Below are 13,347 nucleotides of genomic sequence, written 5' to 3'. Positions count from 1 at the left end.
GAGACACTGAAAAGAACTCCTTACTTTGATCAACTGTCATGAAAATAACATAGAACACAAAAGCTTGAAGAGAAAAGCACGTACCTGCCTTCTGTACTCTAGAAGGGGGTCATACAGTTTCCACCCATTTTCGGGGAATACTTCTTTATACTCAAAAGCAAAAAGAGGCTACAAAATAAACAGCAGTTAAAAAGGACATTAAAGAAAGTATTGAATCAGAAATATGTCCCTGCAATACTTCTGTTTTGATTTACTTATTTGCAAGAATATTTTCTATTGTCCCTTTTAAATAGTTTTATGACTGAAATTACTATTTTATTTACAACACTAAATATCTTTATATGCTTTAAAAAGTACAAGAAAACACAAGACCCACTTATAAAATTTACCAAATGCTAACCTATTTCTTTTAAATATTCTGGTACGTTTTGTAGGTTTCACTCTAAGTAATGAATGGCATCTCCAAGAAGGTGCTTTCCAACAGAAATAACTGGTCCAACACTAGAAAGCAGCAGTAGTGGCTCTAAAGTCCATACTATATGCTCTAATACACTGAACAAGCTTTTTATACATTGGCATATAAGCTTTTTAAACATGTAACTAGAAAAAAAACTATGGTGTTTAAAAAAATAATTGCAACTCAAGTGAGGAATCCAGTGTTAATTCCAGTGCTGGGTCAATTCCCTGCCATCTCCATTCTGGCTCTAACATGGTAATGAATATGGCTGCCATGGAGGTGAAATGCTATCATGCAGTTGAGAGAATCTAGCACAGCTAAAATACTCACTAGTAACTGTCCCAAACTCCTAGTCCTAATGCCAGCTCCCACCCAGGGAGACTTCAAACTCTAATGAAAACTACATAAAGCTTTTATCATAGAAACATCCAATAAAAAATATTACATAAGCCAAGATGGTGATACAGGCTGAAATCCAGACCTCATGGAGCTGTGGCAGGAGAAGCAGCCTTGTCTCAAATAAAGACACATAAAGAAAACCACTCTGGTACAGCACTTGCCTAGCATGTGTGAAGCCCTGGGTTCAATCTCTAGTTCACTCTTTCCACCTCCCAAGAAATCAACATGTACTTATAGAATGTCATTACTGAAATGGACCTTGGACACAAGATAACCTCTATCTAAGTGCCAAATCAGGAACAGAAAAGGGAGAATCTGGACAACTTAGCTGAGTCTGTCCACACTAATAATTACAATACAGATTATAGAGAAACATTTACCAAGCCATTAGACACAGGAAATGCATATTTCATTAGATTCTCAAATATGGATCTTCTTGTTCGCCCCTCCGGTTTATGAGCAAATCGCAAGTTCCTGATATCCTAGAAAAGATATAGTATCTAATTAAATCACTTTGTTCCTTTTTAATGAATAAATGAGGTAACATGGAAATGTTGGGTAAAGGGAAGATCTGCATTTACAATACAAAAACAGCTCCTGTAAGCAAAAAAATAACGATGGTTCACTGGGAGCGAAGAAACCCAGAACACTCTACTACACGGCAGAAAATCCTCCCGTGCTCCCTCGCTCAGCAGGGCCAACGGAGAAGGAAATGACAGAAGTACTGGCACACGCCCACTATCAACATTTGTTTTTTCTGGGCAGGAGAGATGGCTCAGTAGGTAAAGTGCTTGCCTCAAAAGCATAGGACCATACAATTCCCAGAACCTAATTTTTAAAAATAAAAACCACAATCAGCTGTTATTATATTTCCATCATGTAGAGCAATCATTTCTTATTCACTCTTGCTTCCTAAGGCTCACTTCGTGTCTCTTCTGCTAGACAGGACTAACTGCCTTTCCCTTCCTGCACTTCAGTGACATGCCTGCTAGCTGCCTATCACCGCCCAACTCAGCCTACGCTGGATCTCAGGGACTCCCACTTGTGTACTCAGTCGTTTCTCAGGCTCAGGCAGTGACGTCAGTAGCCACAGCATCATAAAATAGAAGTCTCCATTTTTATTTAAGTATTTTAACCTAGGCAAAAGTTGAGTTTAGGGGCTGGTGAGATGGCTCAGTGGGTAAGGGCACCCGACTGCTCTTCCGAAGGTCTGAAGTTCAAATCCCAGCAACCACATGGTGGCTCACAACCACCCGTAATGAGATCTGGTGCCCTCTTCTGGTGTATCTGAAGACAACTACAGTGTACTTACATATAGTAAATAAATAAATCTTTAAAAAAAAAAAAAAAAAAAAAAAAAAGTTGAGTTTACTTTGTTACAATCTCATTATTGTTGAGATTAGGCCGTGTCCTACTGTTACTCAGTACTGTAAAATATGAAATATATACTTATAAACAGTTTTGCTTGTTTTTAATAATGACACTCCATTTTACAAGCAATTTTAGACTTCATTCCAGGAATGAAAGATGACTGCAGCCGGGCGGTGGTGGTACACGCCTTTAATCCGAGCACTTGGGAGGCAGAGGCAGGCGGATTTCTGAGTTCCAGGCCAGCCTGGTCTACAGAGTGAGTTCCAGGACAGCCGAGGCTACACAGAAATCCTGTCTTGAAAAACCAAAAAAAAAAAAAAAAAAAAAAAAAGAGATGACTGCATCGAGGAGGAGAGCACCCAGAAATGATACTATGTGTCATACACCACCCATCCATCCAGTAGAGAAGGATCAATGGTTTACTTCTGAGAGTAGAAAGACACTACTCTATAGTTCACTGTGTTGAATTGATACTGCAAGGGCACATGGTGGATTGAAATCTTACACCAAGGCCAAGAACTTAACAGACACACCAGACTATGGAAAATACAACTCCCTCATCTGGACCCCATAGCTCCCTTATCATCTGAAACCTGGTGTGTCAACAGCTAAGAACTCCCCGACTGCTCTTGAAGCTCTGGTTGAGCTAGCCTTCTCAATTCCTGACTGCCTGTGTGTTCTCCCATCTGAATCTAACTGGTCATCCCTTGCTTCAGACTCACTTCCTGTGCTGGCTGGCCTCACACCTAGTGGTAGCTAGCTCCCTCCAGCACTGGTCTGATTTACTACCTATAGACACAGACTCTCTTCACAGACTTATGAAGCTCCTGAAATCCACTGCAGCCTCTATAACTGGTGTCCATTCTGCGATCCATCTATATGCCAAGCAATATATAGAAACATTTACTATGTGACCTGAGAGTTCATATTAGCAATTAAGACTAGGCTAAAAGAACCTTCAGCCAGGCTACAAGGTTGGTGTGGCTGTATGACACAGTGCTGTCAATGAAACCACAAAACGTGAATGTAGTGCTATTCAATAGTTCTCATGTCAGAAATATACAAACGTGTTCTTCTGATTTAGGGCATAGAACACCCTTGATAATTTTGAAAAACCACACACAGAGGCAATACATAGTGTACTTTCAATAACAATAAAATAGCTTATTGCAAATCTGAGCCAAATGAGTATCAACTGTATCACTCTGTGAAAATACACATATGTATACTGTGGCCTCCTGTAAGCATCTTTATGACTAGTAAAGACATTCCCATCACCTCTTTGGTTAACCTCTCTCCAGCAAAGACCCAACTCTAATGGTACAGGTCCACACAAAACATATCTACAACTATTCCAAAAGTCAGCCTGCCCAAAACTTTATGTACTATTTCTTGCGAAAGAGAAATGACCAAGAAGCAAGGTACACTTCTATATACATAGATAACAGCCACTACACTCAGGACCTTCTTGACATAAAGAAACTAGCAGTTCTTAAGTCAGTAATTTTCACATGAGACCCAACAAACTTTTAAGATTAACACATGCAAACATTTTGGATGCTACACAAACTGTCTCTTGTACTTAGGTCACTGAGAGAATGAGACAGAAGTCATGTGGTCTAGAACTGAGATGTGTACAAGCCAGGCGGTAGCAGCACACATCCCAGAAGGCAGAGGTGGACAGTCTATGAGTTGGAGGCCAGGCTGCTCAGAGCAAGTTCCAGGACAGAGACTTTGTCTTAGAACAAACAAAGAAGAGATGTGCAAAAAGGTTGGTTAGGTATTGGTATGAAATGCCATGTGACTTAACAGCAAATAATATTCACCACTATAAGAATACATTTCTACTATATAATCCACTTGTACCCGTTTCCAAGAAAAGGTTCTAGTTAACAGCTTTCTCGAGCAAATATAACCACACCAATATTGTAAAATTTACCTTGCACACAGTTTCCAGGCCATAGGAGTTTTCACCTCGGCTAGATGCACCACCAATTTTTTCTACTCTACTTATCACTCCAAGAGAAGCATCTAGAACAAATGGGGGGTCCTGCAAGATGAAAAGAAAACACACAACTTATAATTAAAAAACCTGTGAAGTGCTTGAGTAACATGAACAGGATCATGGATTCGATCTCCAACACCTGTTTCCCCAAAATGTTAAAAAATCTTCACCAGGAATCTCCAGTCAATGCTTTCCGGCAGTGAACTGGAAGTGGGGGAGCACACCTTTAGCCTTAGAGGCTGAGGCAGGAGGACTTCTGAGTTTGAGTCTAGCTTGGTCCCATAGCAAGTTATAGGACAGCTATGGCTATATAATGATTATGTCTCAATAATAAATAAGTCAATTAACCAGAAGTAAGCAAATATCCCAAACACAAATACAGACAGAAGCAGATCCCAAGAAGCCTCACCCGCTCCATGCTCTTGAAATATAACCTGTAACTTGTGACAGTCAGCGTTCCTCGCACAGCACCAGTGAATGGACATATGTAAGTCACATCTTTGGCTGAAACGACAAAATGGCCATAGTTTACTTGATACTATGTGCTGTTGAAAACAGATTACACATTTTATAAAATTAATTTGCTTGGCTAATTGTAACAAATCACAGAATAAATGAGGTTAAAAAAAATCCCTCAGAGGCTTAATCCAAACTTCCAACTTTATCTTAATCTAAGAACTATAGTGGCCCTGGCTGTCCTGGGACTCACTTTGCAGACCAGGCTGGCCTTGAACTAACGACATCAGCCTGCATCTGCCTCCCGATTGTTGGGATTAAAGGCTTGCACCACCACCACCTAGCTAACGCAGGGTTTTTAAATCTTAAAATAGTATCAATTCCCTCCATGTCATTATTAGGGCAAAATATCAGATTTCCCCAAAGTAATGCAGGTCAATTCTGAAGAGCCACAAGATGCTACAAACTTCCAAGGGGAGTCTGGGGAGGTAAAAACCTACACAATCTCTAAGACACTAAAACTTCCTGACTTTGGTTTCATATTAATCAATCTGAAGGGCTGACGATGTCATATGGGATTTGAAATGAGACCAATCTTTTAACAGCTGCTCTAAACTCCACATCCCCTAGGAAGTGTGAGGTACATTTTCTTAAATCGATTTCCAATGCATGTTTGTTTCATTTAGAAATTTCTGAAATTAAATAAGCCCATCACTATATAAAGACGGATTTTGTTTCTGTTATGCTCTTGTAGCTTAATTTATAAAGTTTTATCAGTGTCACTGAAATGGTTCTGGATGATGTCAGACCCCATTTTCTTCTGCAGGAAAAGCAGCTGGTACTCTTCTCCTACAGCCACCATGGGATGTCCTTCTTGTACTCACTCACTCCCAGAAAAGGAGAGAAGAGGCAAGCAATCACCACTACCAACACCTGTCTCTGCTTTGTTCTATACCCTCCGTCACTGCAGACAGAGAGAGAGACTTTTACCTGGCTCACACCAGGGAGAAAAAGAGACTGACTAGCAGCACTCTGAGCAGAGTAAAGGGCAGAACCAGCCCACACTGGCCACCTAGTACTTACTTTATGAAGTACTTTTTACCTGTGTATGTTTAACTTAGCCTCAGTCAGATGTGTGTGTGTGTATCTCAGATATATTATGTATGTATATATGTATATGTATGTATATATATGAATATATTTGTTAATAACTTAGATGAGAATATCAATGTGCAGAAAAGTAAAATGAACTGTTCAGCATTCCAGAACCAATAATTATTATAAGACAAACCCAGTTCTCCTGGCTAAAAACATGAATATTAGGCTATCTCTTAGCAAAGCTAACCCACTAACAGAGCATAGTCTGCTTAATATCTGACTCCTTCATTAAAGTTGAGTAACTGAAGTATGGGAAAACCAGGCCATAATTCCCACAGCATTCACTGAATGCTTCTACCACCATTGGGCTTCTTATTACATTTATTTGTATGTGTATATGGGCATGTATATGCTATGGCCATAACACTCATGAGGTTTATCATTATTAACTGTGTCCACTTCAAGTCCTTCCTAGTATCTTTTCATTAATATACTCAAATACCTCCAAGTGTTATAAGCAAGAGAACAGTTAAAAAAAAGAGCAGAAGCAGAGGTAGCGAACCCCTGAAGGTGAAAATGCAAGATAAAGAGTGAATCTGAGGCTAAGAACATTTGGAATAGGATGCATGGGATAGTTAGGCCTGGTTCAAAGACAGAGTTAGTTGTTTGCAAGCAGGAAGGTGGAGGCTCAGGTTGAAACACACATTTGTACTCATGAACCCATATGTGGGTAAACAGACTAATGAGGTATAAGCAATTGAAAGAATAAGCAATAAAGAAACCTAGTCCCAGAGCACGGGTTGTGGGTGAAGTCCCAGAGTATGCTGATAGTGAAGGAAAGTGGCCAATGGAAGATTTTTGTAAGTCTACACACTATAATGGAAGTGGGAAGGGCACTGATCTTAGAATAGCAGAAAGAAACCATTATAGGCTGAGCTGTGGTTTTATTAGCTAAAAAGCTCCCAATGCTATAGTTTCTTCATCCACCAAAGCAAGCGAGTGTCTTTCCTACAGTATCATCCTAAGCATCATCACGGTAACTATTCCCATCACAGCATCCATGGTGATAATGTATGGAAGATGCTTACTTTATTTAGCTAAGAAACCACTTTCTTCACCCTCCCAATGTTTTACTCCTTAATCTACCAATATTTGTTTTGTGAACAAGCATAATAAAACAAAAACACCAAGTACAGCTTTCCTGATTACTGACTGCACTAGGCCGCTAACCTTGTTTACACACACTGGTACTTCTTCTGCAGTGAACATCAAAGACTTCATCCAAAATATAACCTGAACTTATTCAAGGAAGAAAGTTACAAAAAGTAGAAAATAAGACGCTGCCTCCCAAGTGCTGTACTTTAATAAAAATCACTTGTTTAATGTTTTTAGCTAGCCAACACAGTGGCTAAATGATGTAATTCAAATAATAAAACTGCTCTTCACGGATTTCAGCAACAATTTAAAGAGAATAACATTGAATTTGTACATTTCCCAACATCCAGACAGGAACACTCCCAACAGCTCTGGGTCTCGGCTTGCAGAACACAGGCTGGACACTACAGGAGAATGAACAGCTGTGCAGACAAAAAACATTACAGACCCATATCTTTAATGTTCTCTCCTGGAAGCAGGGCTGGTTCCTCCATTTCTGCTAACTTGTTTGCCTCCCTCAGGACCTGCATGGGGATATGCAAGAAACAAACACTTTTTATTCAAAGGCTATTTTTGTTTCATTCAGATTTCATTTTAGACTGTTTACTTTTATCTGAAATTATAATCTTACCACACTAACTTTAAATCAAATTATAGAAACTTCAGTATTGCCACATACAACTTGAAACTGCCATTTTTCTAAAGTATTTCCTGAATGCCTAAGAATTATAAAATCTTGCATTCACTAAAAAACTGCATATCTTCCCACTGGGAGCTTCTACAGTGAGAGCACGAGTCACCCTAAAGTGTACACTAATACTCATAGGCCCACTATGACGTAAATAGTAAAGTAACTGACTGTACAAGGGAAGGCAGGGAAGATCATCTCACATTAATAACACCAAAGAATGTGCGCAGATGTTCTGCCCCAGGTCAGCTCTCTCTCAAGGATGGGCTGCCAGGAACAACTTCTTCTCAAGATTGAATATAACAAGACAGAATATTCTACCTTAAATAAACTGAGCACCTCAACCAGTAAGTAGTCAAGGTGAACTCTATGGTGAAGAGCCATGGTGAGAGAACATAACCTTGACAAGGCTGAGGATACAGCACTTCATCTCTGAGGCCCTTCCTCAACCCAGTTTGACAATGAGCAAAATGGTATATATCCTACAGAGTATCAGGTCAGTTTCTTCAAACTGAGAGTCACTGGGAACAAGAGTCTTCGAACTGTGACAGTACTGGGAATGCATTATTGACACTGCTGTCAAGTGCTCTGGGTAAGATCCTGTAGCACAGAGGACACTGAGCTAAACTATGCAGATATGAGTCAAGGCAGACTTTAGCAATGGGAGTAAGTACTAGTTCACTACATGTCTCTCTCTCTCTCTCTCTCTCTCTCTCTCTCTCTCTCTCTCACACACACACACACACAAACTAGAGTAGACTAATAGCATAAGACACTATATATGACCTATATGGGAACTCTTTACTAACAATTAAGCAGTTTTTCTTTAACTTGAAACTGATCTAAAATTAAGCTGACCTAATAAGAATGATAAATAATAACATTTGATGTTATTGATGAACACTCTGGCCTCATTATGAGCAATTGTGAGCCCGTCACTTATTATTTGTGACATATATGGTATACAATGAGAGAAGGGTTTATGCCAGTGGTCCTCAACCTTCCTAATGTTGCCCTTTAATACACTTCTCCATAGTGTGGCGACCTCAACGATAAAGTTACTTTTGCTGCTACTTCATGACTGTACTTCTGCTACTGTTATGACCCATGATGTAAACGCAAAGGTTGAGAACTGCTATGCGATGGTGACAGTAGAGATAAATTTTGTTTTTAACTACAAAAACCTACATTTTGAACCAACTCTGTTTTTAAGTAGTAAGATCTGACTACAAGCAGACCAAAACAGTTTAAAATTAAGCTTATGTCCTACTTTAGTTTAACCCAAGAATAGACAAAAATAGATATAAGCCACATATTTGCTAGCATTAATAAGGAGAGCAGCAAGACTTACACCCACTGTTACTAGCACCAAGTTACACCTGAATGCACGTGTGCTTCCAATGCTAACCATGAAGACACTGTGAATAGGGCAGTGCACTCACACAGATTATGAAGATAAGCCCTGGAGCTGGAGATAGGTCTTTAACCCAATATTACACAAAAGATAACAACAAGTATTTAAAAACCTTCATAGATTCCTAAACTGTCTTCATGTATTTATTAAAATGAAAAAAAAATAGTCTCAATAATTCTCAAAAATTCTCAACAACAAATCACTTCATTACTGAAGATATTTATATTCTCCTATACATATAAATGTCTAAATGAAACCAGAAAGAATATGCTGCAAACATTTGAACCTAAACTTCCTGTCTTTCAGAACCTTGAAAATGAATGTCTACTATTTAAAAAGAAACTCTGAAGAAAGGGTAGAATTAATATCATACAATAATGCATTTTCCATCATTCATGGGTAAGTGAAGAAAAGCAGATGAATCCACAAATATACTAAGTGCTACAGTGCTTCACTCATGTGGTTAACTTTGTAGAAGAGAGACAAATTCAAAAAAGTGGAATACTTTTAAAGATACTGAGATGTGTAGGGATGATCCATCACCTAACACTTATGTGACTTACCTATAGAATTGGATTCAACAGGATAGAACACTGGTGTGATGGCTAATCTTGGCTGTCAACTTGACTATGTCTGGCATCAACTAAAACCCAAGCAGCTGGGCACTCCTGTGAGGGATTTTCTTGATTAGATCATTGAAAGTGGGAAGACCTACCCTTTATCTGAGCCACACCTTCTGCTGGCAGCCTACATAAAAGGACAGGGAAGAAGGAAGCTTTTGCTTTTTGCTTGCTTGTTCTCACTCTTGCTGGCAAGTTTATCTATTCTGATGATGAGACAGTCTTTCACTGTTGTTAAAATCTACTTTTTCCAGATTCTAACACAGACTGAAGACAGCAGTTCTCTACAAATCCTCTGGAATCCCAGTACCAGATGGGGACTGTTGAAGACATTCAGTCTTACAGATTGCACAGCTACCAGATTCCTTGCCTTTCCATCAGGAGGTAGCCGCATTGGACTACTAGTATCATCGCCCGTAAGACACTCTCATAAATCCCTTTATACATACATTTTTCATCCTATCAACTCTGTTCCTTTAGAGAACTCTGACTAATACAGCAATACAGTAAAGTACAGTGCAGTACAATATTAGCTACGAGACTATGGGCATATTAATCTGAGACATTATGTGGAACTGACTAAGCTAGAAGTCTTCTAAGAGATCATTTAAGTGCAGCACTTGGAGTAATGGTTGGCTATAGTGCATTTTCAATGAATGTTAGCTATTATTCCCTGTTACTACAGAATTAATCAGAAAAACCATATCATAAAGGAAATATTATCTTTAGACAAAATATTTAAAAGTACTAACTTAAGGAATGAAATCATTCACCTTTTAAAATAGTAAATAAACATTCAAATTTACTGGCCTTATCTAGAATTGTCTTAGTTAGAGTTGTACTGCTGTGAACAGACACCATGACCAAGGCAACTGCTATAAGGATAATTGGGGCTGGCTTACAGGTTCAGAGGTGCAGTCCATTATCATCAAGGTGGATGCATGGCAGCACCCAAGCAAGCATGGTGCAGGCAGAGCTGAGAGTTCTACATCTTCATCTGAAGGCTGCTAGTGGAAGACTACTGGCTTCCAGGTATTTTAGGATGAGGGTCTTAAAGCCCACGCCCACAGTGACACACCTATACCAATAGAGCCACACCTTCTAATACTGCTATTCCCTGGGACAAGCATATATAAACCATCACAAGAAATGAGTGTGAGCTTTGAGGATTTTCTGTTATCACCTACTTCATTATTACAGGTTCTACAGATAGGGCTGGGAAGATACTGAACAGTACAGATATCCTAAGTATGTTCAAGCAATATACATACCCTCAAGTCAGGAGAAAAGTTGTCTGCAGAGGTTGAAATGGAATCTGATGATATAGCAGAAGCTGATTTGGTATGCACCGAGTTCTCTGAATGAGAAGTAGAAGCACTACAAAAGACAAAAGCACAGTATGTTTGGAAAATGAAGCTTTGCAGAACAATTTTAAATGTTTGATTTATAACTCCAATAGTTTTTACAACTTGCATTGTCAGCAGATTCTGGGTTGCCTCTTCAATGACTTCTAGAAAGACAGAAAAAAATGAAGATTCTGTTTTTTCAGAGTCAAAAACATAATTTGGATGAGCTTCTTCCTTTTATCCATGTATTTATTTATTTATTCATCTAAAGGACATCCATGGAGAGGGGCTGGTGAGATGGCTCAGCAAATAGGTCAAATAAAAAAATTAAGGTCATTTGTGGGTGATGCAGCCATGAATTTATGGGGAAGAGATCTGTTACAGCAATGGATTAGCATTCCTCCAACTTGAGAGACAAACCATAAAATAAAGGATGTTCCTGATGAATGTATTATAAAATGTTATCAAGAACAGTCTGAGACTGTCCAAATAGTCCATAAACCAGACACAGCAGAGGCAACCTCTCCAACTTTATTTGGGGGAGCCACTGCCGAAAATCCACCAACAACCTTACCACTAAGATGGCTGATTGACCAACCAGTTTGGGTAGAGCAAAGGCCTATGACAAATGAAAAATTCCAGGCATTGGAACAGACAGTCCAAGAGCAACTGAAAGGTCAACACATAGCAGAGACCACCAGCCGTTGGAACATTCCTGTATTTGTCATTAAAAACAAATCTATCAAATGGAGAATGTTGATGAATCTAAAAGTAATCAGCAAAATCATTCCAGCTTGGAATCTCATAGCCTTCATTGTTACCCAAGGAATTGCCTATCATAGAGATTGATTTAAAAGACTGCCTCTTCACAATTTCTTCACAAGAACAAGATAGAGAAAGATATGCTTTCATAGTGCCCACATTTAACCACTCTATGCCAACCAAAAGGTACCATTGGAGAGCCAATATTTCACAAGAAATATTGAATACCTTATGACAATATTTGGTACAATAGCCATTAGAAATAATTTGTAAGTAGTTTCCTCAATCCATAATTTACCATATGCATGATATCTTACTCGCTGATTCATATATAAATACCTTTGAAAAATGTTTAATGAAATAAAGAGAATTTTGACTTGCTAGGGATTACAAATTACTCCTAAAAAGAATACAAAGAGGAGAGTCTACTAATTACCTAAGATGTAAAATAAGTCTATAAAAGATCTGACCATAGAAGATACAAGTTGGAAGAGTCCAATTAAGAACTCTTAATGATTTTCAAAAGTTGTTGGCAGACATTAATTGGCTAAGGTCCACAAATGGATTAACTACTCAAGAGCTAACAACCTTACAAGGTGATAAAACCTAAATAGTCAAGAAAATTATCAGCTGAAGCTAAAAAAGAATTGACTCTGATAAGAAATTACAAGATGAACATATAGATCATCTTAATCCAAAGATGTCCTGTATCTTGGTAATTTTGCTTTCTACTCATTCTCCCACAGGAATCTTTACACAGAGAGATTATATTTTAATATTTTTAGTACCAAACAGAATAAAAATTTAAAAACCTATATAGAAAAGGTTTCTGGATTGATTCTGAAAGGAAAAATGAAATTTGGACAATTATAATTGTGGTATCTTTTACTAATGCTGAGATAACTTCATTATGGGCAGAAAATGAATGCTGGCAAAGAGTCTGAAGTAATCTTCAGGAGAGAAATTAACAACAAATACCCAAAATGCAAGCAACTTCAATTTATATAAAGAACTAATTGGCCCCTGATATAATAAAGGGATTCCAATTTCTGCATTTTATACTGATGCAAATCAATCAGGAAAAGCAGGCTATAGGTCAGAGCAAAAGCAAGTAAAATGGCTCAGAAACTTTACGATTCAGTTCAAAAATCAAAGTCATATGAGTTCTTACGGAATTATTAGATTGTGCAGAATATTTTTTAAAAATATTTATTTATTATTTATATGTAAGTACACTGTAGCTGTCTTCAGACACACCAGTAAAGGGTGTCAGATGTCATTACAGATGGTTGTGAGCCATCATGTGGTTGCTGGGATTTGAACTCAGGACCTTTGGAAGAACAGTTAGTGCTCTTAACCGTTGAGCCATCTCTCCAGCCCCCGATTGTGCAGAATATTAACTGACTCACAATATGCAGAAAGAGTTGTTTTGCATACAGAAACTGCTGAACTTATTCAGGATGATTCCGAATTAACTTCACTACTTAGTCAACTATAAGTTACAAGAAACAGAAACTATCCGTTGTATATAACACAGATCAGAACCCATATGGGTATACCAGGCCCTCTAGCACAA

At 38.4% G+C, this 13,347-nt stretch overlaps 1 protein-coding gene across 19 annotated transcripts in view; it reads right to left on the bottom strand.

Moving 5' to 3' along the window:
- Positions 1–13,347, bottom strand: part of Mtmr2 (myotubularin related protein 2) — a 61,637-nt gene that overhangs the window by 15,580 nt on the left and 32,710 nt on the right. For 13 of the 19 annotated variants that reach the window (XM_011242621.3, XM_006510676.4, XM_006510677.4 and 10 more), the window contains 6 exons: positions 10,935–11,040; positions 7,390–7,465; positions 4,642–4,736; positions 4,167–4,277; positions 1,237–1,338; positions 85–168 (listed from right to left, as the gene is read on the bottom strand). In XM_011242621.3, coding sequence (XP_011240923.2) covers positions 85–168; positions 1,237–1,338; positions 4,167–4,277; positions 4,642–4,736; positions 7,390–7,465; positions 10,935–11,040 — 574 coding nt within the window. Of the gene's footprint in view, positions 1–84; positions 169–1,236; positions 1,339–4,166; positions 4,278–4,641; positions 4,737–7,389; positions 7,466–9,606; positions 9,712–10,934; positions 11,041–13,347 lie in introns of all 19 variants that reach the window. The other 6 variants (XM_006510683.3, XM_017313693.2, NM_001373876.1 and 3 more) reach the window with 1 other exon arrangement.

The sequence above is a fragment of the Mus musculus genome, chromosome 9 (assembly GCF_000001635.26).
Source record: "Mus musculus strain C57BL/6J chromosome 9, GRCm38.p6 C57BL/6J".
In the NCBI taxonomy this organism is placed as follows: Eukaryota; Metazoa; Chordata; class Mammalia; order Rodentia; family Muridae; genus Mus; species Mus musculus.
The sequence above is the reverse complement of the archived record's forward strand: the minus strand, read 5'-3'. Positions and strand labels throughout refer to the sequence as shown.